The sequence below is a fragment of the Penicillium chermesinum genome, assembly GCF_028974085.1.
Source record: "Penicillium chermesinum strain IBT 19713 chromosome Unknown utg000003l:1.0-5111272.0:1.0-5115320.0, whole genome shotgun sequence".
NCBI lineage: Eukaryota > Fungi > Ascomycota > Eurotiomycetes > Eurotiales > Aspergillaceae > Penicillium > Penicillium chermesinum.
In genome coordinates, this window is record NW_026695313.1 from 4,459,250 (window position 1) to 4,485,026 (window position 25,777).

The 25,777-nt window shown below is 48.1% G+C and overlaps 11 protein-coding genes across 11 annotated transcripts; 6 read left to right on the forward strand and 5 right to left on the reverse strand.

Moving 5' to 3' along the window:
- Positions 1-1,235: 1,235 nt before the first annotated feature.
- Positions 1,236-3,770, forward strand: N7468_004639 (uncharacterized protein; the record flags this gene model as incomplete). Its single annotated transcript, XM_058473936.1, has 5 exons — positions 1,236-1,616; positions 1,914-2,402; positions 2,471-2,593; positions 3,055-3,496; positions 3,547-3,770. 5 exons carry the CDS (start codon positions 1,236-1,238, stop codon positions 3,768-3,770), a joined length of 1,659 nt encoding a protein of 552 aa, XP_058332939.1.
- Positions 3,771-4,826: 1,056 nt separating this feature from the next.
- Positions 4,827-5,125, forward strand: N7468_004640 (uncharacterized protein; the record flags this gene model as incomplete). Its single annotated transcript, XM_058473937.1, has 2 exons — positions 4,827-4,829; positions 4,880-5,125. 2 exons carry the CDS (start codon positions 4,827-4,829, stop codon positions 5,123-5,125), a joined length of 249 nt encoding a protein of 82 aa, XP_058332940.1.
- Positions 5,126-5,151: 26 nt separating this feature from the next.
- On the reverse strand, positions 5,152-6,501 carry N7468_004641 (uncharacterized protein; the record flags this gene model as incomplete). Its single annotated transcript, XM_058473938.1, has 2 exons — positions 5,152-6,057; positions 6,295-6,501. 2 exons carry the CDS (start codon positions 6,499-6,501, stop codon positions 5,152-5,154), a joined length of 1,113 nt encoding a protein of 370 aa, XP_058332941.1.
- Positions 6,502-6,509: 8 nt separating this feature from the next.
- On the forward strand, positions 6,510-6,743 carry N7468_004642 (uncharacterized protein; the record flags this gene model as incomplete). The annotated part of the gene is made up of 1 exon (XM_058473939.1): positions 6,510-6,743. The coding sequence occupies one exon, from the start codon at positions 6,510-6,512 to the stop codon at positions 6,741-6,743; it is 234 nt and encodes a 77-aa protein (XP_058332942.1).
- Positions 6,744-7,118: 375 nt separating this feature from the next.
- On the forward strand, positions 7,119-8,535 carry N7468_004643 (BCS1 and AAA domain-containing protein; the record flags this gene model as incomplete). The annotated part of the gene is made up of 2 exons (XM_058473940.1): positions 7,119-7,338; positions 7,385-8,535. 2 exons carry the CDS (start codon positions 7,119-7,121, stop codon positions 8,533-8,535), a joined length of 1,371 nt encoding a protein of 456 aa, XP_058332943.1.
- Positions 8,536-8,909: 374 nt separating this feature from the next.
- N7468_004644 (uncharacterized protein) lies at positions 8,910-11,249 on the reverse strand (the record flags this gene model as incomplete). The annotated part of the gene is made up of 1 exon (XM_058473941.1): positions 8,910-11,249. One exon carries the CDS (start codon positions 11,247-11,249, stop codon positions 8,910-8,912), a length of 2,340 nt encoding a protein of 779 aa, XP_058332944.1.
- A 2,838-nt stretch (positions 11,250-14,087) lies between these two features.
- Positions 14,088-14,378, reverse strand: N7468_004645 (uncharacterized protein; the record flags this gene model as incomplete). Its single annotated transcript, XM_058473942.1, has 1 exon — positions 14,088-14,378. One exon carries the CDS (start codon positions 14,376-14,378, stop codon positions 14,088-14,090), a length of 291 nt encoding a protein of 96 aa, XP_058332945.1.
- Positions 14,379-16,063: 1,685 nt separating this feature from the next.
- N7468_004646 (uncharacterized protein) lies at positions 16,064-16,702 on the reverse strand (the record flags this gene model as incomplete). Its single annotated transcript, XM_058473943.1, has 1 exon — positions 16,064-16,702. The coding sequence occupies one exon, from the start codon at positions 16,700-16,702 to the stop codon at positions 16,064-16,066; it is 639 nt and encodes a 212-aa protein (XP_058332946.1).
- Positions 16,703-17,314: 612 nt separating this feature from the next.
- On the reverse strand, positions 17,315-19,126 carry N7468_004647 (uncharacterized protein; the record flags this gene model as incomplete). The annotated part of the gene is given in 4 exon segments (XM_058473944.1): positions 17,315-18,064; positions 18,084-18,623; positions 18,659-18,934; positions 18,974-19,126. 4 exon segments carry the CDS (start codon positions 19,124-19,126, stop codon positions 17,315-17,317), a joined length of 1,719 nt encoding a protein of 572 aa, XP_058332947.1.
- Positions 19,127-20,843: 1,717 nt separating this feature from the next.
- On the forward strand, positions 20,844-21,686 carry N7468_004648 (transposase; the record flags this gene model as incomplete). The annotated part of the gene is made up of 1 exon (XM_058473945.1): positions 20,844-21,686. The coding sequence occupies one exon, from the start codon at positions 20,844-20,846 to the stop codon at positions 21,684-21,686; it is 843 nt and encodes a 280-aa protein (XP_058332948.1).
- Positions 21,687-23,320: 1,634 nt separating this feature from the next.
- On the forward strand, positions 23,321-23,922 carry N7468_004649 (uncharacterized protein; the record flags this gene model as incomplete). Its single annotated transcript, XM_058473946.1, has 2 exons — positions 23,321-23,793; positions 23,853-23,922. The coding sequence occupies 2 exons, from the start codon at positions 23,321-23,323 to the stop codon at positions 23,920-23,922; spliced, it is 543 nt and encodes a 180-aa protein (XP_058332949.1).
- Positions 23,923-25,777: the final 1,855 nt, after the last annotated feature.

Here is a 25,777-nt window from a genome sequence, read left to right on the forward strand (position 1 = left end):
CAAGATGAAATGGCCACCTTTCTTAGGCTTGTTATGGCGATTTGGATCTATGCAGTGTGTGAGTAACTTATAACAGTAGCTCAGTGAAGATATCTACCGTCACAATTTGAGTCTGTAGGTTGGTTTGTACACAGGCAAGTATCGTCAAGCCTAACGAAATAGCAAATAATCCTACAGAGCCAATGGACGCCATCCACAAGGCTCGTTGGTGCCGGGTAGCAGCGGGGCACGGATAGTGCCAAAATGATTTAAATGGACTTGTATCCATACGCCATGGCCTCATGCATATGACCCACGCCCGAATAATTTGGGCATGAATGAAGCTGAGGCCAGCAAAAGCGATGATGATAAATGAAGAAAACAAAATACTGCGCTGCTCCTGCATCTTTCGGTCAATATAGTACACACAACATGTAGAGCACAATTGAAACGCACCGGAAAAGAGATGGAAAGTGATAGAATGGTGACCGCACTCAAGCATAATAAGGCAGATATCATATGGGCTGTCCAGTGCTGTAGAGTAGAAACACATAGATACTGGCAGACGTCAGTATCGCTCTCCTTCTATTTCATCACCCTCACCTCGTTTAAAATGACCAAAATAAGCACGCTGCTTATTTCCAGCTGCAGTATCAGCCAAGGCAGATCTGAAATATGATTAGGGAGGAAGTTAAATTGGCTAAAGGAGCAACTTACTGGTCTTTAGGTTTGCTGTCAAAATCGATAGTAAAATGGAGATGATTGATCCCAGGAAGACAAAAGCACCTATGGCAGCTTGAGCGGCGATGAGTGGTTCGTTTTTTAGTCTTTGCCAGCTCATAGCCTTGATCGAAATGAGCCAGAGGACAAGACTTGATCCGTAGCAAATTGATGCTATCGTCGACGCAGTCAGTTGGAATACCAGCTCGGAATCCATTGGAGTTTGTTTACTCAGTCAAAGACGGTACATGTCCATTTTAAATATATATAAGATGTTCTGAATTTCCAAAATCTGGCATGTAAGCTTGTGCCACCTTCTCGACTACGGTTTCGTCTAAGGCTCTACGGCTCTACGGCAAGACAAGATCAAAAAAGCCGCCAATTTTTTTTACTCTTCCAGGCGTCATAGCGACGTGTTTTGGCTTGGTAGCACACCCTGTGATAAGGTCAAGTGGATCATTGGGAGGGGGAGGTGATATCCGTCCCGCTGAAGGGTGTAACTTAGACCCCAAGGCAGCTGCTATGTGCCGAGCATTATGGAAGAGGATCGACAGATGGAAGAAATGGAGGAAGAAACAGAGGAAGAAACAGAGGAAGAGATAGAGATGGAGGAAGAAATGGAGGAAGAAATGGAGGAAGAAACAGAGGAAAGAGAGGTAGAGATGGAGGAAGAAATGGAGGAAGAAACAGAGGAAGAGATAGAGATGGAGGAAGAAATGGAGGAAGAAACAGAGGAAGAGATAGAGATGGAGGAAGAAATGGAGGAAGAATTGGGGGAAGAGATAGAGATGGAGGAAGAAATGGGGGAAGAGATAGAGATGGAGGAAGAAATGGAGGAAGAAATGGAGGAAGAAATGGAGGAAGACATGATATTCGAGTGGTCCAAGACCCTACGCAGCCCCACTTCCGTCCTGCAAGTGTCAGAAAGTCGAAGGGTCTTGACTCTACCTGCAGATTTTAGGATTTACAGGCGTTGAAAGCTGTAAATACGCAATATGCAACAAAGATTTAACGGACTTATCTCCGGTTCTGTAGGTTATAAAACCTGGAGCTTCCTCATCATTTTACAAATTTCCCCCTTCAAGCAATACCAGGTCCCCAGAGCGAATCCAACGTTGGCTCTTCACATCAGTCTATCTTGACTTCGAATTCTCAACAGTTAAATTTCTTTGCCCAATATGTCCATCGGCGAATACTCTGTCGACCATTTTCAGAACCTTCCCTCCCTCGAGATTGCACGCACCAACTTTATGAAGCTGAATGGCGATGACCTTGTGAAAGATGTCTTCAAAAAATTCTTCATTGAGCAGGGAATGGATCGCACGTTTGGTCTCGCCATGCTTCATCGTCATTTTGACCTCGAGCCTGGTGAGATGCTTGTTGATTACGAAGGTACATCTGTACCTTGGAACGCGGGCCATGTCTCCGGAATGAAACCTCCTCAGCCTGCTATTTGGGCAGTCTCATCTGATGGTGAATTCAAACCGACTGAGTTCTATTTCTCGGAGGGGGAGGGCCTGACTATCGGGGAGGAAGAATTACGTTTCATGAAGCGCTTTCAAGAATTACTTCATGAGCACAAAGTTACCCAATCATTTGGTCTCTGCCGATATCCTGGAGACGATTTCAATGGCTTGTGTGAAATCACTCATGGAAGAGCCAACATCAACCTGAAACCAAATGATGTACGTGGAATCCAGGACGTATGTTGAGGCGGTAGCTAACTTGACCTGAATCTAGTGGCCAAAAGACCTAAGTGCTGTGGACACAGCTTGGTTTTTTTCCGAACCAATCTGGACTCGTGGATGCCGATGCACCTGCAATGCAAGCAGTCCTGATCACCCTCATGGAGTTCACATTTACACTATGTCTGGATAGGGACGGCAGTAGTGCCGTGAGACTTTGCTGCTTTTGTCTAAGATGACAAAAGTTACGATAGCTTGTGACAGCTTGCGTCACGTTCCTCTCCTTAAATGCGCTTAACTTTAGCTCTATACACTCTCTACAAAAGAATTGCCTTTGGTCCATTATGTGAACAGTATGCTGTAGTGCGTGATGTATGGACAGATTTTCACAATCTGGGCATAAATATGTTTCTAATATCGAAGCTACGTGTGTATTTTGAAATCTTGCAGTGCATATGCGCAACTCAACGTAATGATTCTTCCATTGGATTGGGACGGTCTCGGTTAGTTTAATCCAACGAGGCGGAAGTCTGGAGTACCAATCAAAGGATGCGGAAAGCCACCAAGCACAGCCACGATTAGTTATCAGTCACGGAAGCTGCGACCGAGAAAATATTTAAATACTGCAACGAACACAGTCGGCTGGCCGCATTCATATTAAATCATGCAGCAACAGTCTTTCTACGAGAATAATATTCCCATCGCCATATCCCAACTTCGAAGCGATAACCAAATTCCTACCCTGTGTCAGTACTTTGACGGTGGCCAATGTCGCGTATTCAAGGTGACCTTTACGGACGGCGAGAGCTGGGCCGTACGAGTGCCTCTTTTTGTCCACCATGCTTCACAGGACACTCTTATACAGCTTCTTGAGTCCGAAGCTCGTATCCTTGAAGAGCTTGAGTTGACGGGGTTCTCATGGGCTGCAAGGCTCCGGGGCTGCAGTCTCACATTCGATAATGCGATCGGATACCCCTTCATCGCATTGACATGGATTCCGGGCAGCCAGCTTTCATGGTCCGATGAATTTCCGACGCGGCCTCTTCGAAATAAAATCCTAGATCAAGTTGCGGTGTTGCACACATCACTGATTGAATGTACTAAAGAGACCAGTATGTTCAATGCCTTGCTTGTTCAGACCGAGCCGTACTCACAATTTCAGGGGGATCTTCCCTAAAGCATTTCACCCGGATAATCCAGAACAAGACTCGTCGAGTCCGCGATGGTCTCCTTCCAGGAATCACGGAACAGGACTGCTCTGACCAAATGAACATTCTCTCTAATGTTCTTTTACCTGAACTTGATGAAGCACCTTTCGCCATTGCCCATGGCGATCTATCACCACAAAACATACTCATAGATGCACAGCACAATGTCACAGGGTAAGTGAGGAATTTTTACGGGTCGCAGCCAAGGTGCTGACTGCTGAAGCATTATCGATTGGGGGTTTTCATCGAGGGTGCCCTTCCAACAGGCAGCCTGTTTCCCCCGATTTCTCCACCTCCAGAACCTTGACATAGCACCAAGTTCTACTCTCCTGAAAGACCGGGAGACGTACATCGCCTCCGTTCGATGCCAGAAATCACCAGCAGTGGCATCGATGATGATTCAAGTGCTATCATCCGAAAATGCTGACTTTCAGCACTGCTTTCTGGAATCGATCATAAGCAAAGGTATGCATCGACGACTGGCACGCAACGGATGGAGCCTTTCATCTTGCGCACAAGGCAGCAATGGGAAAGGTAATGAAAACAGAAGCAGAGCTTCCTCGTCTGTTCAAGATCATATTTTCGTATACTGCATCGCTGGCATGATGATGACGCTGGCCTTTTATATCCGGGGACGGGGTACATGAGCCATGTTTTCAGCTTCAAGCTCCAGGGAATATATGTTTGGCAATGCTTTTTCAACACGATTATTCTAATTGTCTAAGTCCAGAGTACATGCCACAGGAATGGAACCTTTTCAAGGATCTGGACGGAGAGCCCTCAAATTCAAATAAACAAATTTCATACCTCCTACTAAAATTCGGCATTTCGTCATTTATTCAACTCGCCCTATCGAGCCCTGTATCGCTGCCCAACGCGGGGCACCTATCTAGAAATAGCCACGTGACTACACCCCCACGTCGGTTTCACTCGGAATTTAAACCACATCTCTTTTCCACCACCCCTCTTCAACGATAACCATGACTCCCCCATCTGCAAAGATAACGCAGACACCTTGAAAATTTGCCGTAACAAGAACTGTGAACGCTCCTTATGAAACGCTATATCTACAGGACTACAGCTTACACTTGTCGCATTAGTCCTCTGCTTTTCCTCTATTGCGCCCGACGCGTCCGGGCAGTGATCATTTTGGCTCGTCAAAATTCCGTCGTGCAAGACCAACACTGTTGTCACCGAAAGATTCCTTACGTGTCATTACCTGATAAGTGTCTAAATGGTAGGTAGGTTATGCCGCATTCACCATTCTCAAAACTAATATGTTGCTAGTCTTTCGAAGAAAAGTCGCTCGTTTCTTCCATAGATTTCAACGACGTGCCTGAAAATCGTGTGACAATGATTGTTGGGAAAGGTCAAATGGTGTACTGGCAAGGAAGCAATGTCACTGTTTACGAGATCGATGATGAAGGGCAGGAACAGACAAGGAAACTTGTGGACATGCGGAATGGACAAGGCGTCGTTCCAGAGGGGGTCAAATTATACATCACCAAGGGGAAGGTGAAAGAAGAATGTTGAAGGACCTTTTGTCGAGTCATTGCAATCTATGTATATAGCTTCTTTTGTATTTCTAGCCCTTGAACGAGACCGAGCGATAGGCTGATGATAGCTCCTTTCTCGGTGATGATCATCGACACACATTCGGTCATTAATTTACCTTTTTCCATCTCTTGTATGCGAATACGGCTCTGTTTTATTGCCTGCTGTATTTCGGAACCAAACACCTGGGCAATAGCTTCATCATGCACACCTTTCAGAGTGACCTCGGAGTTGGGTATGGTCAGGCTGGTTCCCCTTGCAAAGCCAATATGTAGAGACTCTTTCACCCATTTCACTGTTGCATTAAATAGAGCCATCGCCAGAGCTTCTACATTTGTTTCACAAATATCGAGACTCAATAAACAGTCGACGGCGCCCCAAGGAGGAAACACAGTTGTCACTGATGCCATTGAACGCGTGATTCCGTTTACAAAAACAGAAGTGGTTCTGATGGCTCCGCAAATAAGACCTTTGAAAACAGCAGCAATGCCGTCGATGGATGCATGTTCAAATATTTCTTGTGTGTTGGTGATATCTGTATTTTCTTGGCTATCGTCTTGTGCGTGGGGTTTCGTAAGGTCTTGGTAAGCACGACAGTTTGGGATAGGTTCAGTTTGGCCTTCAAATGCGAGACTTTCCCGGTGATCTATTGGGTCTTGATCAGAAGCAGCAATGTTGAGAAAGCAGGAGGATTGAATCTCACGGTAATTTAAGGTTTGCTCACGAATGCCATCATCATGAAAGAGTTCAGGTTCCAAATTCATTCGATATGTAGAGGCACTAGCGATATCGACTCCCCCATGCTCGCTAGAAAGTTGACGGATGATTCCCTCACTTGTTGGCGAGATCCGGCGATTTTCGCTCTCACCAGCGTGGTTATCTTTGGATAGCCGCTCTGAGTTCAGCTGATTCTTCAAGATAGTCGTACAGTAAAAAAGTACTCAGTACTTACCCTCTAAGAGGGCTACTGCTTCAGTATCACCCGGAAGACTTGGAAACGATTGGTTGTTTATCAGTGTCCGATGTTGTTCCTCACTCAGCTTACTAATCAGCGCTTTGCGGTGGGCAGTCTTCATGTCTCTGACTTTATTTTGGCCAAGGGCCACAGCACATAAGCGTACAGCTTGCAGTCCACATTTTTGACGTACTAGGTCCAGAAACTGTCGATACTTGTGTTGACCGGTAGACTCCGATGGATGATTCAGTAAGGAAAATGCAGCTGAAACTTGCTTGGAGTCTCTATCTCCCAGGCGCTGGGTCGTGCTTAGTCTGCGGGCGACACACTCTACTCTCTCCCAGGCTTCTGCACTGGTGAGACATTTCCGAGAACGAGGCCGCTTGACAGCCTGAACCATGATAGAAAATGAAGGAAGAGATGGAGGAAGAAATGAAGGAAGAGATGGAGGAAGAGATGGAGGAAGAGATGGAGGAAGAGATGGAGGAAGAGATGGAGGAAGAGATGGAGGAAGAGATGGAGGAAGAGATGGAGGAAGAAACGGAGGAAGAAACGGAGGAAGAAACGGAGGAAGAAATGGAGGAAGAAATGGAGGAAGAAATGGAAGAAGTGGTGGAAGAGATAAAGGAAAAAGTCGCATAGTTCTTTTGTATCAGCCTCTGATTTGCTGACAGTGAGGGGTAAAGCGGGGCTAAGCGGGGCTAAGCGCAGCCAGTCCGTCCGTTTTCTTGCCATAACAAAACTTGTGACGACAGTAATTTTTGTTTAATGACGGGGCCTCGATTTACACTCCGCCTAAACAAGGCACTTTGAAGTAGCATCATGCGAGTTATCACCGCGTCTCATTTGATATGCATGTAGTCTTGTACGAACATCCCTGCAATAGAAACAAAGATAGAGGGACGGTCGACCGAGGTAGATATAAGAGGCGGTAATTTCTTGAACTTTTGACGATTCTTGCCATACTCCAATATTCTCAAGAACCAAAGATCTATCTTATCATCTTTTCGATCCACAATGAGCGCCATCAACGGAGGTGTAAACTACCACAACCCTACCCAGATATCTCTCATGGACATCCTGTTCCCCGGGCTTGGTGTGGTCTCTGCCTCTGCACAGCAACTGCTTGCCGGTAACATGAACAGCTACACTCGACTGCTTTGTAATTTGGGAATGTTTATCCTCTTCGCCCGCTATACTGTCCGCTATGTTTGGGAGCTAGTGAGAAGTTATTTCAGTTCGTATGCCTCCCGTTATGATAAGATGAGTCTGACGGTCTGAAGCCTCGACAATTTATGTCTCATACTACGACGAAGCATACGATATGCTAGTTGATTGGATAGCCGACCAACCCTTTGTCCACAATGCCCATTCATTGATTGCTCGTGTGAGATCCACACAGCGGACAAGCAACCTCTATTCAACAAAGAAAAAGCCTCTGACTTTTTCTCCTTGGGATGGATCATTTCTTTTCTGGTATAAGGGACATTTGCTCGTTCTCCACTGCGATGTTAAAGAGCATCGAGAAGATCTCCGCATCTCCTCTATTGGCCTCAATGCCAACATCCTGAAAATTCTGATCGAAGAGTGTCGAGAAAAGTATATTAAAAACACCCAAAGAAAGGTCTCTGTCTTCGAGAACCGCGAAGGGGAGTGGAAGAAGGCCAGGTTAAGACCAGTTCGACCCATCTCCACAGTCATAATGGACAACGAGGTAAAGGATGACATATTACGAGATGTGGACGAGTTTCTCGACCAAGATATGCAAGGTTGGTACGCAGAGCGGGGCATTCCCTACAAACGAGGCTACCTCCTTTTTGGACCACCTGGAACCGGGAAATCTAGCTTCAGTCTATCACTCGCGGGGAAGCATGAACTGGACATCTATACGCTTCAATTGTCGAATATTTCGGACACCACGTTGATGAGGCTTTTTGCTGAGCTTCCGCCACGTTGTATTGTTCTGCTAGAGGACGTGGATACCGCTGGGGTAGGACGTCGGGACAGCGTCGACGCAGACCAAGATAACGAGTCAAAGTCAGCAGTCACCTTATCCGGACTTCTGAATGTGCTTGACGGTGTCTCTTCTCAAGAGGGCCGGATACTCATTATGACCACGAATCATATCGAACATCTGGACGAAGCACTGATTCGGCCTGGCCGTTCAGACAAGAAAGTTCATTTCAAACTTGCCGATCAGAACATTTCGACTCAGCTCTTCCACACGGTTTTCAAGCAGTTGCCGAACCAAAAGCAATGCAACGAGAAATTTGACCAGGAGACAGTTGAGGGGCTTGCTCGCGATTTTGCCAGCAAGCTGCCCGAGCAAGTATTCAGCCCGGCAGAAGTTTTGTCATTTCTTTTGGAGCGCAAGAAGTCGCCCTATGATGCTGTTTCTGGCGTGGAGAGTTGGGTGTCGAAGACAGGGTATTGAAGAAAGAGGAAGGAGGTGGGGGGGGGGGCGAACGGGGACCGGGGACGACCGTAGGTTGAATCTCAGGGAGGAGATTGGTCAAGAAAGTCGTTCTGAGGGATTGTATGTTGGACGCGCCAATTAATTTGTCTTTTGTGAGCTTTCATCACATATCTTGAGAATACACGACAGCCACTGATCTCCACAAATTGCTTTTTTACGACCAATAACAGTGCGCGATCGCTCATCTGCGAAGTAATTCATGTTCACACACGTAGGCAATCTGTTTGGTGGTTTGACTGTCTCAAATTCAGAGCATACTTCCTTCTCCCTCGTTATCAGAGCGTGCGACCATGAGTCGACTCGAATGAGGCGAAGCCCAGGCCCCGGTGGCGTCACGTACAGACAGCGGCTGAGCTGTACACAAATCTTTGACCGGGTTTTCCCGCAGTTGCGCGATGACCACGTCTTGCATTCCCAGACTTTGGTTCAAGGGCACGAGGGCGCTTCAACCATTTCACATCCTCCAAGTCAATGACAGTCAAACGGCTACCTAGGTCATCCCACAACATATTGCGCCATTCACTATCGCCGTGGACAACTCCGTGTGATCGCAGTATGGCCAAAGCCTTCTCTCGCTCTTGGTGAAAGAACCTCGAGTTCTCATCGTTTATGATGTGCTGAAGCCTCCTTCCCGACCAGCTGAGAATCATCATCTGTTCCATTAGTTCACCATGGTACCAATATGAAACTCGAGGCGTAAACGTTCCTAGACAAACGGGGATCTGTTGTCCCTGCAAGCTCCTGAGGTTGTGATAATTGTCCACCTCCGCTTGAAGGCGATGCTGCTTTTCCACAGTCGTAGCTTTAATTATCACAGTGTATCCGTGTGAAAGGAGGGTGGCTTTCATGAGGTACCCTGTCCGACCACAGACGTGCAGCTGTTCGAACCCAAGGTCTCGATCTCGGGCAAGTTGACGATGAAGCTGGCGTGTGAACTCCTGCGGCCCCATGGAGTGACATAGATTACCATGGAGTTTCCAGTTAGGGCATTTCTTATCCAGTGGGTCTCGGTTAACTATCCCGCGGATGCAAGCAATAGTACAGTATGGTCGTGTAGATTGCCCGTCTTTTCGAGAAGTCTGTTTGTTGTCGCGGCCGGTTCGTGTCCTTTCGCTTCCCCTAGTTATTTTACGGTTGTTGCCTCGGCCGCGGCTCGATCGGCTGCGGGATGCTGCTGCGGTAGATGGCGAGTGCGATTCCTCCTCACTGCCGCTGCCTTCAGTCGACGAGTGCTTCGGTGTAGATGCGCCTGGTTGACAACGAGCGCGAGAGCGCGTGTTGTGTATTTTCGGATCTCGTTTCCAGTGCGAGGGCCGATAATTAGAGGCTGGCGGGTCCTTGCGGAGAGTTTCGGGAATTTGTCTCAACACGTCTAGATATTCGACCTCCCATGTTTTCAGCTGGCCATTTGCCATATCGTACCACTCTTGAGTTGGAGCTTCTGCGGTCAGTGCTTGAAGGGTGAATGCAAGCACCTGGCCGATGGCGGTCCGGTGGAGGTGTAATTCATCGTCCTCCTGCACGTCTTGATTCGGGATACACAAGAAATGTTGAACAACCGTGGGATCATCTTTCGGGATATGGAGGAAAACAAAAGCCTCCCCCGTACAGATATAGCCGTATCGAACTCCACTGTCGATCATGTATGAGAATATCTGAGTGACCACGGCCGCGACGAGGCGGGTGGCATAGAATTCGAACGTGTCGCCTTCTTGGTCAATGACATCGCGAGCCAGGTCCATCTGGTGTAGACCCGCCACCAATTCAGGGATTGTCACCTTGTGCGGCGCTTTGAACTCCACTGCATACAGTGGTATTTGTCGCTCATCAGCCACAAGGTGCACGCAGAACTGATCGGCGCGCCGATTGCGTCTCCGGGTAGTGCCATCTCTCTTCTGTCTCTGCGCCGCTCCTCTCCCCCTTCCTCTGCTTTTTCCATGCCTATTCTTCGCCTGTTCTTGGGGTGTCTGTGTATCCTGAAGATTCATTTGCTCCAAGCTGTTCTCCATCGAAGTTCCCGATGGGTTTGCGCGATCATAGAAGGTGACTCGGCCTTGGATTCCAAACTCATGTCGAAGGTGTTCATCGTCTCGCAAAGCCTTAATAACCTTTTCGACAAAGTTATCCACCGTATCACGCTCAAAATTCCGAAGAGATGCTTCCGAATAGATCGGTCTGTTCTGGATATTCGTAACGACATAATCGATTTGGTTATCAGAAGGGAAGAGGGGGCGCGAGGTAAAGGCAGCCGTGCGGTCAAATTTCGTCCAGACTTGCTCTTGGAGTTGGGGAAAGTCAAGCCAAGGGACGATGCGCTTGGGGTAAAGTCGGTTCACTGGGTCGGTCGCGTCACCCTGAGTCGTGAGGGTCGCATCTGTCTCGATTCGGATCGATCGAGAAAGAAAGTGGTGGCAGCGATCGAGAAGGCGGAAAAGGGGGTTGGGTTGCAGTCGCCCTTCTGCCTCTTCTCGCGCCTGTCTCTCTTCCTCTTCACGGCGCTCCGCCTCCTCTCGCGCCTGTCTCTCTTCCTCTTCACGGCGCTCCGCCTCCTCTCGCGCCTGTCTTTCTTCCTCTTCACGGCACTCTGCCTCTTCTCGCGCCTTTCTCTCCTCTTCTCGTGCCTGTCTCTCTTCCTCAAGCTGACGTCGTAGTTCGGCGATTGTTTCTTCCATTACTTATCGAAAGTAATATGCAGCACATAATCAAGCGGCAAAAACCGATGCCAGGACTGCAGGGGGTCCGCCGTCTGGCACGGGGAACGAACGTCAGGGATGGAGGCAGAAAGGGGAATGGTCGTGGATGTTTACCAGCTTACCCGTGGTGTAGAGTCGATTGGTGCCTCAGGCATCAGCACCAACACGCTTGGCCTTGGCGCTAAAATTTGCGCTGATCCGGTGGTTTTGGGTTACTTACCTGAGACTGGCCTTGTCAGTAAATAGATAAATTCAGTCATCCTTCAAATTCCTCAGCAAGTACAATCACCATGGCGAGGTCATAATCTCAAATACGTCACTGGCGAGTCCCGTTTTCCGTTCTCCAGTAAAAGCCTCCTGCTGCGAAGGGTACATTGTGTGACCTCACTGAGAGTAAGGCATACGACGAACCTAGCTGTCAGCGAAAAGTTCTTATGATACTGTATAGAAAGAAAAGGCTTACTTATCTCATTCTCTTTCTGTTCTGGGAAGCATGCTTCTGTATGCTGTGGGCTTTGGGGATTAGCCAATGGAGCTTAGGGGAAGCAAAGAGACGTACCTTCCCTGTCTGAGAACTTAACACCCTCGTCAGGAATAGGCTTTATGAGCGAGGCAAATTGAGCTGCCTTCGCTGACAAACCAGCACTGGTCATTTGCTAGAGAGTGCCAAGACAGCCGACGTCTAACGAGGTATTTATAGGCGTACGCCTTCCTTGATGATGGCCGCTAACTGCATCCTCAGTTTTGAACAGGTTAATGAAAAATTGGACGGGTACTGTAAACGGAGTATCCTCGCCGAAAAAAAAATTTGAGGCCGGGTAGACAATCACTTGCACCTAAAACAACATTCCTTACTATCAATTAAAGCTGGTGTTAGGTGTCCCATGGATTATACCCACTGCCTTGCATGCCTCATATATTTAATATTTTTGCCTATACTCTTCGTCGAGCGATCCTCACGAAACGATCCTTTGTTCAGCATCAACTAAAACACCAAGTAAATGCCACTATTTAGAACGCACGTTCTTGGCATTGTAGAAATTTCAGCACAGATACATGGTTTTCTGAACGGATGATTGACTATTGACTATCTCGTTCCACCGTTGGTTATCGTTCACTAGTACTTAGTTAAGCCACAGGCCGGTATCTTAGCTGTAACGAATCCTGTGCCTCATCTTCTAACTAATTTCCAACACTCAGCTTCACCGAACCAGTTGTATGTCGAACTAGTAGTGCTCGAGTGGGCTTGTGTTAGCAGCGATGTGCTCTCCATCAGAGCAGTCTCTGTACGACGGACTGACAAAGTAGACCTCACAGTAGTGTTGTTCGAGATTAAGTCCATTCTTGAGGGCACATTAGTCCGTTTTAGTTTAGCAGTCCTGAATCTCCACTGGGCCCCACTAATCACCGCAAATAAGGCTGAGTGACGTCATTGCTCTAGCTCTTTCCCGTTCTAACGTGCTTTAGAGATGGGCTGGGTAGGAAAATGAAGCTCAAATTAGCATCGTTCTGAATAAACAGGTTATCCTAACTGTTTGTGCCTCATAGTAGTTTTTTGTGTCAAAATAGGGCTCGGGAGACCGTAGGAAAATGAAACATGGAAACCAAGAACCCGCGGATGTTAATTGGAAGCCTCCATCAACCAACACCAATGTCAGAGACACTCTACTCGCTTCCTGGAGGATAATTTGCTGCTCCTGGGAACTGTACTCGAAGTTCTAGGAGCAAAAAAGCTCCTAGAGTCGACTTACACATCCTTGGAGCTCGTAGAGAGAGCGTTGTGTAAGCTCATGTGCTCCGAATATCCATCACATCACCCCCACGTACGCTCCAGGCAATCCCAGAGGCACTTGAGGGCCTAAAGCCCCGCTTTTTACCTTCAAGAACAGCTTCGTGGTCCAGGAGCAGTATAGTTACCGGGACTACCCAACACGTTTCTGAGCTCGATGTGGCTGTGAAAGAAAAGAGTGTTTCCGTACCTGAAGCAACCCAAATTTTCTTCATCCACATTTTGAAGAAATGATGTTCCTAGGATCGACGGGCGTGTTTCTGGGGACTTTACCTAGTGTTTCAGGATCAATATAGCTCCCAGGATGGATGTTGACGTTCCCAGAGACTGATTTTGCACTCCTAGGCAAGCTACCCCGCAATCCTGAGAGCTTCAAACCCCTTCCTGGGAGTAACTGTGCCTATTGTCAGGAATATACATTAATCATACACACTCAGCGGATGAGATGGACCCACATGGCGCATCTGGGTTTCCCTGAACGCGAGGAAGCCACCTCTCTTTTGCTTCCTCGCGCTACGTCTTGTATCTAGAGTCCACTATAGTTTTTCCTAATATTGCTTAATCAACTACCCCTACGATGGGATCATAATTTTTGTATGGGTCTAATAAGCTTCATTTCGGCGGAAGACTTGAGACTATTCGTATGAGATTAGTTTTAGAGGTAATCAATCAATCAATCAATCAATCAATCGACTAGCGGCTGCTCTGGGAACTTCACCTAGAGTTCCAGGACTAATATAGCTCCCAGGAGGGGTGGTTCATGTTCCTTAATGATTGATTGATTGATTTACTCATAGACTGTCCCAGCCGCCCAATTATTAGCAGCTATGCAGCGTGTGACTATAAGTACAGGTGTCCCCTACCCTCACTTTCAGAAAACAAGCCGTTCCTTGTCCGAATGACTTCTCCGTCCGTTCCAGTAAGTTTCCCCCCAACCCGTAGTCTTGTTGACCGTTCTGTTTCTATGTACCTGTCGGGCCTTTCCTGGCCCTCCTCTACTTCTATTTACCAAAAATCACTCGTCTTCGCTATATGTATTTGAGCACTGTGGATGGTACTGCCTGGAATTGTCCTAGCAGTCCGGTCCTCAAGATCATCTTGGCTGCTTGTACTGCCATTGGCGGGTTACAGAGAATGCGCTTGATGTCGATGCATGGAGTCTTGCCTGCCCACATTCGATGTCGTTCTTCCACCCAGTTCCGGCATTCGAGCAGGATGTGTCGTACTGTCTGTGGTCCATGGCCACACTGACATTGATCGGTGTCCGCCTTGTTGATGGCGTGGAGGTATGCACGCAGGCCAATCTTGCCTGTACGCATCTGTGTGATTGTTGAGCTGATTGCTCTGTGTGCCCCGACATGTGTATCGAGGATCGCTTTCCCCGGTCGCACTCCAAGCCTAAAGAGCTCTCTGCCGTGTTTGCCTTTTTCCCAGGCCAGGTCCCACTCGTTTCTCATCGCTCGGCGGATGGTAGACTTGGTGGTTGCTGTGAGTGTTCGCAAGGAGTCTGGTTCTGGTCGCGGTTCAGCGTTCCTTAATCACCCCGGCCAGATAGTCTTCATGTCTCAGGTTAAAGACTGGGCCTTAAACAATATGTGGTATATATAGTCTTTGAACACGCGCGTTGATCGCTTGCGTGTCAGGAAATAGGAAACATGGATATGGCTGGTGTAGTGGCTAGTTGGTCCTCAAGGTGGGTCAGCCTGACCCAACTAGCCACTCTGAGGACCACCACCCTGTTTTCCGCGGCGGAATGCTGTGCTTTTTTTCTTGCCTACGGATAGAACGGATAAACTGTGCTCTTTAGGAGTGTTTATGGTCACCATCGATAGGTCAAACATGACCAGACCATCTCACGGTGGGTATGATTGACGCTTGACGAGAGATGACAGTTGTTCTTTTTCTACCCAACGTTTAATGTTAATGATCCTCACCACTATTGGTCAGCAGGCAAGCAGGCACTTGAAAACAGAATTGACTGTGCCTTGGGTAGGGTATTCGCTGTGTCCGGAAATTCTGTAGGCCTGAGATCGACTCCTTGCATCTTTGACACCACACTTGCCCTTCAATGCCTTATTCATTGATTATTTGCAACGAAAAAGCCATTCTCTGTTTCTCAAACGATTAGACCATTAGACCATTTATCCATGCCTTTTCGAAATCTTTCTCTCGGGGATGTGATGGATGGCGGCAAAAGCGTCTTGCTAGCAGGTTTGGAAGGCGGCAAGGTTATCGCAGTTCATGGCAGGCCTGCCCTTGAAAACTCCGTCAACTTGGCAGCTCAGGTTGGTATAACTGTTCTACCAATCGATATTGCTCTAATTTTTGCCACGATCCGTTAGGCAGCAGGCTGGAGTATTCAGAACCCGATTCTCGCTGCCTGCACAGTTGTTGGCGCCACCGGAGCGACTATTCTGGCAGCCCCCGGCCTTGCAACGGGCCCGATTCTCTCGAGCATAGGTTTTACGATGAGCGGTATACAAGCAGGTATGTGGTAGAAAGGCCAAACTTCTCTCTATCTCTTGTGTTATAAAGCCTGAGTAACCGCGTGTTTCTGGCATACAGGGTCTGTGGCCGCAACCGCCCATAGCTGGATTGGAAACATTGTAGCGGGTAGCGCGATGGCTATAGGACAAAGTGCTGGTGCAGGAGGAAATGGATTAGTCATCATTAACGGAGCTGCACAGTTCGGAGGTGCTGCTATGACTGTGGGAAGTGCTAGTCTAGCATGGATCAAAGCTAAATTATGATTCTCATATTCCTTCAACTGATTGCTCAAAGTAAACTCGCTAAACTTTACAATCTTTAGTTCTGCTCGCTGAAAGTAGTTCCGGCGCTCTGTACGAAGCTAACACAACGATGTCAATAGACTCCCCAGTGGCATCCTCTGCCTTGAGGGGATGACGCGTCAATTGGGCTCTCTCTGAGGACGGCCGGACATAAAGACAGCATAGCAAAAAGTAAAAGAGTAAAGGTCAACATCTGATAAGTCAAAGCTTAGTGTTCATCGTCTCCAAAAGACCCTGCCATTCCTTGCTTCCAAGTCCTCGCACTCCACTTCCAGTTCTTGGATACGTTCATTCATTTCTTTAACCTGATCCTTTAGTCTGACTCGTTTTCTCTTCTCTTTTTCCAGATCTGATTTGGCCTGACTAAGAGAGACCTCAGTCTCAGCTGCTGCACATTGTGCATTATTGATGGCATCGTCGAGAGTAGCTTTAAATTTGTTATTGGCATTATCGAGGGTTGATTGAAGCTGGTCTTTTTCTTTTTTGACCTTGTCGAGTTGGAGACCTTTGGTACCGAGTCGTACTTTTAGATCTAGAATCTCCTTTTCATGCCGTTGAATTTCGTCAACCTGTCGTGCAACTATCGGCTCAAGCTGCTCGACCTTGGAATGGTCATCAGGTCTCTGGAGTAGGTTTCTCTCGGCGATTTCCAAGTCTCTTCTTAAATCGTCGCGTTCATGCTTTGTGGATAGGAGCTCCTCCGCAGCCGATTTCAAACGCCTCTGAACCTCGACTTCCACACTTTGGTTACGATCATCTTCCGCTTGCAAGGCGATATCTCTGAGTGTTTGGTTGTCATTTTTCAGCTGCTGGTTCCTTTCAAGTATTCGATCGATATTGGCAATCAAACTCATATTGACTGCTCGGGAAGAACATAATCTTGTGCTGCGATGAGCCATTCAAGTTAGCACCGTATGCTACAACATTAGCTCTTCTGTCAGAAGACGAATGTGAGAGTACCCGATGAGGTGGTGAGCTTGGAACAATATAGTGTAGAGCTGCTCGGGCCAATAGGTTGTTCCACCTTCCAAGGAAGATGCCTCCAAGAGAAGGATTGGATGGATGGTTCGACCGTTCGACCCAACCTGTGACAGGTGGGGTTGGGCAGCGCGCCGAATCGTAAGGCTACCCGACTTACTACAACTGATACGCCACGTGATTTCCATTTATTAGAAAACGAACGACCAGGGTGTTTTTAACTGCTCCTCTAGTGGTCCATGCATGCATTTCTTAATACCTCCCACGCCCCAGGTATCAGCTAGTTTTCTCACTCCACAGGGTCCTTACATAACTCCTAAAGAGAAGGAGCGGAGTAAGCAGAGCAACAACAGAAGTGGCCAGCACAGCCATGGAAGAACTGACTCGTTGAATCAAAACTATCAACAGAATGAACACGGCTTTAAAATTTTACGAGATGGAACCAATAAGCAAAGAGCGGCTTAACATATTTCTTCCCCCTGAATCCATTACTGTCCACCTTTCCTGAATCCCCTCTCTGCGCCGGCTGCTGATTTATGTAAAAGGTATTGTTCTTTTCGCGGAGCAGCTCTAATCATCTCTTCAAATGGTCTAATCGTCCGGAGAGCTCGAACTGTCACCCTCCACATCAAGAACGGCTTTTCTCCTTTCTGTTCACCAATGAGCTCCCAGTCAAGGCGAACATTGGAATCTTCGCCGGGGCGCGATACGCTCATCAGATTGAGTGCCCCAGTGAGTGTGGAATAGTCCAACCAGAGATTTTCTTCGGGGCCAGGCACACCATATGTGACGTTGCAGGGCTCTGAGTAACGAATCATCCCAGCAAAAATTCCAAGAAAGTCTCCTTCCTGGACTGAAATGATGGGACAAACAGAAAAGAAGTTCTTGTCTTTGGGTAGTATGGTAACAAATATAGACTTGTTTCTCATCGCCTCTGCCCCTGGATGTAAGTCAAGAAACCCACCAAACTGTGCAAAAGATGGCTCATGTGGCCCACTCGATTGGAAAGCGACTGCTTCCTTGTCGGAAAGCCAAGGGTTACCCGCACTGTTCCATGCAACATCTGAAATCTTCAATCTCTCGGCCAAAACAGGCTGGCTCAGCCATGATCTTCCCGTGAGATCGCCCATACTCTCTTGAGTTACTCGGATTTCCAGCTGTTCGATCTGCAAACCGTAGATATTTTCCCAGTTTCGAACCATTTGTACCAGAGATGTCGCGTCGTCTGCCGAACAACTCTTGCAAAAACGATCGAACTCCTTGGTCCGATATAGGGAGAATCTTGTCAACGCCCATTTTACGCATCTCGCAAAGCCTCTTCCAGAAAAGGCGGCACTGACGCTGGTTAGCAAGGCTGAGGCCATACCCTGCGTCTCTCATGAAGCGCTCGGTCGCAACCTTCTCGGCCATTGTGAACTCATCGAGGGGCCCTTTAGGGCTTGGCAGACTCTTCGGATCGAGAAGTTCTGCAGCTTTTTCTATAATCTCCCAATACGCGGTTTCGTTGTACCGAGTCTGGATGTTCTTGCTGGCCGAAAAGGCGTTTTCTTGCTTGATCGCTTGGATAGCATCGGAGTAGTCTAGCTGGATAATTTCATCGACGAAGCTTTGAATAGTCTTGACCCTGGTTGTCACAGTTGTCTGTGCAGATCGTTGCCCGTACCTTCCCAGCCGATCGTTCAACCGCACACAATTGATGAGTATGTTCTCCAGGATACTATCTGGCACCCTGTTCAGAACCGTTTCAATCCTTTGGATGTTTACGGGGATGACCGGCTGGTTGGGGAGAGCCTGAAGCTGGAGGCAGGGGGCAATCTCCGCTGGTTTCTCACTCGTTGGGGATGTGGGACAGGTGTACCACCCTCCAGAGCTACCACAGCCTCCCTTCCTTTCTGCAAATTATCATCCCCAATACGATCACCCTGAGTTTTATCTTTGCGTCTCCTTCTCTTCTTCGTAGACGAACCATCTAGCCCTGTGTAGTCTGGCCTGCTTCGTTTATCTGGTGTTGACAAGAATCGGTATGACCCACGCTTTCCATTCGCTGCTGCGTCAGGGGTCGGGCTGTGTCGGGGTGTAAGTATCGGCGGTGGATCTGTAAGTCCTACCTGCAACCTTTGATCATGAACTTCAATCCGTCAGTATACAATCTTTCCCAGGCTGTGATTCGAAAGTTCACCAAAATTCGAAATGGCAAGGATATGCTGTTTGATGGGATCATCGTTACAGTTACCGATCCCACAAAATACTAGAAGTTCATGGATCTTCCCTGCGGTCAGAGACTGAAAGACTTCTTCCATGCTTGCTTGTTTTGGGCAGTGGACGTTGGGAAAGAAGAAATTGGGACGAGGGATGGGGGGGAAGGGGGAAATCGCGGGTAGACTACTCTATTGCACGGGGTCGCACTAATCCCGAACGGGTAGGATTGGGGCCTAGAACCTTGCTTCCCTAAAGTGAGACCGAAACAAATGGAAGTTTCGTCATCCAAACAGCAGAAACTGATGGCTGAATAAAAACCAACGCTTAGGTGAGATACATGATAAAACCGCCGAGCCTCACGTGTCAATTCCAGACCTATATTCATGACGTAACGCTGTTCCTCAGAAGCTAAACCCCCGCTCGTACAATAGTTCCCCAATTGGTATCAGGAACTTTGAGGTTAGGGAAGGTATTGGAATCTGTCCAATCACGTTTAAAGACTACCATCCAACACCTAAGTTATTTTCTGCTCCCCTGAGCTCCTGAACCAGTCTGACCGTCCGCCGTCATGTTTCTTGAGTTGAACTAAACTTTGGCCCAATGTTAAAGTGCCTTTCTGTGTCTAAATCCGTCAACTTGATCCTTAAGTACTTGCTCCTGGGAGCCATAATTACGGTTCCTAGAGCACTCGGCTGATCCTTGGGGTGGTTTATGCGATCCCAGGTAGAGTCTCTCGGCTTGGAATTGCTTTTTAGTCTCCCAGTCTTGCTGTTGCTAGTTTGTCCTTAAAACGGCTAGATTTTCCTCAAAATGGCTAGATGGTCCTCAAAATGGACGTGTCCGGCCCACAAGCCAGGCAACAGATCGCCCGCCCTGACGTGAAAAAAATGGCTTTGAAAGCTCAAAGCCCAGGTTACAGTATACCTTAGACCTGATGTGTGCTCCTTCTGACAACACCAGGTACATTCTATAGTCTCAAGATTACAGTAAAGCCAAGGCAGTCCATTGCCGTGACTAGATGGTCCTTCAAGTGGCCAAGGAGTAGGTAGTCCCCCATAGTGGCTAGATGGGTTGCAGCGGACAGCCCTTCCAAGACAAGCTGATGATATATTGCACTTCTAATCTGGACTTAGTGGTACTCTGAACACTGCTAAGAGACTTGAGTAGCACTGTCCAGGTTCGACTCGACAGTAATATGTATCATCCAGGCTATTGCCCTCTGAGAAATAGTGGTCGAGAAGTTATATATTCATGAGAGCTTCTTAGTATATCAACTTACACTGTATTATGACACCAAGACGAATGTACGGAGCCCACTTCCACACAGAACATTCTACCACACGGGGCCCTCTTCCATATCAATTTGTCTTGGGCTGTGGAAGTCGGGATAAGAGAATAGTGGGGGACGGGGAAATCAAGGATAGACAGGTAAGGTATCTCCGTCTTGACTGGGGACGAGTTGGTGTAACAGATGCATGAGGTTTCTACGGATGGGGTGCGTACCTGGCGGCGGGTGGTGACCGCGTAGATAGTTTTGTGGCGCTGTTAGTGCTATTGAGGGTGGCGAGTGTCATGTTTGGGTTTTTCAAGGTTTGTCAGATCATTCTCCTATTTTTGCTCTTGTTGTGGGTGGGCAGTGCCACGAGTAGTATCCTTTACCATGTACGGAGGTCCATCCAAAAAGTATTGCGCAGCGCACGTACCACCATTATATTACCACTATCGTTATACCAAGCGAATACACACAATCCACTGAGTAAATTAATCCTCTTCTTTCTAACTATCCATCTCCTACTACTACTGCCTACATCTACCACTATGCCGAAACAATCAACCCATGCTGATCGTGTGACCGTCGTCGCATTGAGAGCTTATACGACGAAAACGTCTAGTGAGATCGCGAAGATAGTAGATCTATCAATTGCTACTGTTAATCGTATATACGCGCGTGCCATTGAGCGTGGTTTCGATCCGATTCATACAAAGATCATTGACGAATACGTACAAGATAGTCCTCGCTCTGGTCGGCCAACTAAGCAGGATCCTCAGACGATTAATACAATCCTGTCGAAGGTGCGCCTCGATCGCTTTGGTCGCGAGAAAACATGCGCTGATCTTGCTGGTGAGCTTAGCCAGGAAGGGATAGAAATATCATCCTCTACTGTCTGGACAATCCTCAGGAAGGCCGGTTTACGGAAGACGAAGCCGACGAGGAAGCCTGGACTGACGAAGAAGATGCGCGCTGAGCGATTAGCTTGGTGCTTAGCTCATGAGCACTGGACTATTGAAGAATGGAAGAATGTGATTTTCTCTGATGAGACCTCGGTGATTCTTCTACATCGCCGTGGCGGTTATCGTATCTGGCGCTCTAAGGATAAAGCTTTCCTACGCTCGTGTATTCGCGAGCGCTGGAAAGGTTCGTCCGAATTTATGTTTTGGGGCTGTTTTACCTACGATAAGAAGGGCCCTTGTCACTGTTGGTGCCCTGAAACTGCTATACAGAAACGTGAAGCAGAGCAAGAGATTGAAGCTCTTAATCGAGAGATTGAACCGATTCTACGCGAGCAGTGGGAGCTTGAGACTGGTGTTACGGACCCACTTCGGTTGAAGAAAATAAGTCAACCACGACCAACCGATCTGTCAAGATTGACACACACGTGACAAGGGAGCCAGGTATGGCAGCCGACCAATTGGCATGAAGGAGCCAGGAACAGCTGTCTAAGGCAGCAAGGCAACAGTGGCTCATCAGCGATGTGCACTGCACATCAGCGATGCGCGGAGCGCATCAGCGATGTGTCCCGAACACATCAGTGACAGGAAGGACTGGATATATAAGGACACTCACTTGGCACCATGTATTTAGTTCTTCGCGATCAATCTCTTCTTGATTCTACATCATTGTTACTTAGGAACCACAAGATTGGAATACGACAACGGTTCATTGTTCATACTTGTCTCGAATCCAAACCTAACGACGAAGGGGAGATCCATAAGAACCTGACCTCGTCGGCGCCCTCAGCAGCTCCACGTTTACTAAGCAAGACCTCTAAGGACTTGAGCATCTAAGGCCTGTTGCCGTGTGTGATCGGTAGGCATTGCAATAGAGTGACGAGACACCCTTGGCGTGCAGAGTGACCAAGAGAAGTATCACCCTTTGAGGACCCACTCACCGAGACTCGCTAGGTAGTGCGTAACACATTGATCGCCCATCTCGAACAAGTACGACACTGAACAGCAATTGACGCCCTGACCTTGACGCCACTATGTCGACTCAAGGCAGTAATACCCCACGCCCACCAGCACCAGCTGCACCACCTACCAACGCTCAGTTGGAAGGCATGCTCAGCCAGTTACAGGAACAAATTATGGAACTAGAGAAGCAACGATTGCCACAGATCAAACCACCGAAGCCAGATTTCTTCGAAGGACACCGAGGCAAGTTGCGAGCATTCTTGACGCAGATGGATATGCAATTACGACTTGTCAACTTCCAGTCCGAAGTCGATAAGGTCATGTATGCATCCACGTACCTGCGAGGACAAGCGTTCGAATGGTTCGAACCATACATCCGGGACTATACCGACAAACCCAGCAAGGACCGCGATGAAGCTACAAAAGAAGTTTTCGCGTCATACTCCAACTTTAAGAAGAAATTAGAAGCCACCTTTGGGGATGTTGATGCAACCCGTACCGCGGAACGACGATTGAGGAGACTCCGACAAACTGGATCAGCCAGTGTATACACCGCTGAATTCCAACAAATCATCTCTCATCTCGATTGGGATGAGGATGCGTACATCGCCATCTATGAAGACGGTCTTAAGGAAGATGTGAAAGACGAAATCATGCGAATCGACCGACCCGATAGGTTGAGCAAACTCATGGAAGTCGCAGTCAAGTTCGACAACCGACTATACGAAAGATCGCTTCAACGACGAGAAGCACGACAGTGGCGGGGACAAGGACAACCTCCCCGAACCCACGGATTCCGACGACGAGGAGGTCGAAGAGAGCCACGACAGGCCCAGTACAATGACCCATATGGATTGCAACCTATGGATCTGGACGCGGCAGAAAACCCACGAAAGGAAAAGCAATATAGGCAGATGAAAGGAAAATGCTTCAACTGCAACCAAGGAGGACATTTCGCAAAAGAATGCCCTAAACCACGGAAACCGCGACAACCGCAGCAACTTCGAGCAACAAACGAGAGCCGAGGCGGATACAACGAGACCAAACAAATCTGCGCCACGGAAGAGCGCGAGAGGGACGAAACATTATCAGACATCCAAGACATGCTTGAAGCATGGACGACGCTAAGTGAAAGCGAGATCGCAGACAGCGAACCAACGGACGGAACCGCGAGAAACACCAACGACAAAGACACAGAAGCACAGACGTACGAGGGGAGTGACACCTCGGAACTGTTGAAAGAAAACCAGCGACACGAGTTCCCAGAGATCGATTGGGATAACAGAAGTTGGACTCTGGACGAATCCGAGTCCCAGGAGCAAGAGGGACTATCCCAGGAGACACGAAACCTCGTTCAAGGAACGAAGGGCTCCCAGGACCTCGAATACGAACCTCCATGCCCCGAACTGCACTACCAGGACCCAGAATGGGCCGTCGAGATATTCAACCGAATTGTCAGGGAAGAACCCTACATCAGAGGAGCAGTTATGAAGTTAAACGAGTTGTGCGAACTCATGAACAGGAACACCACCAAAGAAGAAAAGAAGAGGGCCTGGATCGAGTGCGACCCACAGCGGTACGCGTTCCGACCAGAACACGAAATACCCTACAGCGCAGGATGCCCGTGCGATGAAGCGGATTGCTCATGTCGCGGATACGCCAGGCATCCCGACCACAGCACGATACCCTTCACGCGGTGCTATGAACTACATTCTTGCCCGCAACACGACAAAGAAAAAGCTGAGGCCAAACCCTACCGACTCGAAACAAACGTATACGAGAAAGCACCACGATGGCGACGCCAGTACAAGAGCAGCTACCTGGCCAGACACGGATTGTTACCATCCGACCCTGCCAAGAAGAACCAGAACCAATCAATTTGCGGAACGCAGTGGGGACCTCACCTAAAGGTCGAAGTGATCCTTATGGGAAGAAAAGCACGAGCGTTCATTGATTCTGGAGCATGTGGAAATTTTCTGTCCAAGGCATGGGCCAGAGCTCATGGAGTACCCGTTTACGCCAACCCAAATGCTGTACCAGTCACTGGGTTAGACGGACGCGCCTACGGAACAGGAATACAATACGAAACAGGATGGATACCAATGCAGCTCGGAAACCACTTCGAGATGAATAATTTCGATATCATCTCAGAACTAGGGAAGTACGATGTGCTATTAGGAAGTCCATGGTTGAAACGACACAACCCCGAAATCGACTGGAAAACGCACACACTCAGATTCACACGATGTGAATGCCGAACGACGAACGGCGAGGCGACGGATAAGCCTAAGAAAACCGCCAAATTTAGGGAGTCTAGCCCTGGGCAGGCAGACACACCAGAGAACATGCACAGGCAGCAGACCCAGCATAGTCCTTGGTCCTCGGGAGGTAGGACCCCGCATACCATCGTGAGAATGGATGCCTATGTCACAGAAGAAGTCGCGATGTCAGACGATGAAATTGACAACTACGTGGTAATTGACCACGCCGAAGACACGAAGGCCCTCTGTGGGACAGAGGAAGAGGTACAGATACCTGAACAATACAAGGAATTCGAAGACGTGTTCACACCACCACCAATTGGCACACTGCCAGAACACGGTCCGTACGACCACGAGATCAAACTCAAACCAGGGATGGAACCCAAGTTCATGCCGATTTACCAACTCAACGAGAACAACAAACGTCTCTTGAAGGAATATATCGACGAAAACTTGAAGAAGGGATACATACGACCATCCAAGTCACCAGCAGGATACCCCATCCTATTCGTTGCGAAGAAACACGAAGACCCCACGAAACGGCAACGAATGTGCATCGATTACAGACAGCTGAACGAAGCCACGATCAAGGATCGACACCCATTGCCTTTGATTCAAAGCATCCAAAATACTGTTGGGAAAGCTAAGATATACAGCAAGTACGACATCACGGAAGCTTACTACAGGCTACGAATCAAAGAAGGGGACGAATGGAAAACAGCATTCCGAACAGAACTTGGACACTTCGAGTATACTGTTATGCCCTTTGGATTGACCAACGCACCAGCATCATTCCAAAGATTCATTCTAGACGTTCTGAGGGAATATCTAGATATCTTTGTTGTTGTCTACCTAGACGACATCTTGGTCTACTCCAACAACGAGGAAGAACACGTGCAGCACAACAAACTCGTTCTTCAGAAACTCAGAGAAGCGAAAGTCACATTGAAACTCAAGAAATGCGAGTTCCACACGGAAGAAACTGGATTCTTAGGATATGTCATCACCAAGGAGGGATTCAGCATGGAAGAAGAAAAAGTACGAAGCATCCTGGAATGGCCACGACCTACCAAGGTTAAGGAAGTGCAACAATTCCTAGGGTTAGCCAACTACTACCGACGATGGATCGGAGGATTTTCAGCAAAGGCACACGGCCTAACAGAACTCACGAAAAAAGACCAGCCGTGGGAATGGAACAACGAAGCGAAACAATCGTTCAACGAACTTAAACGATTATTTTCGGAACGAATCATACTCGCAAGAAATGATCCACAGAAACCATATGTCATGGAGACAGAT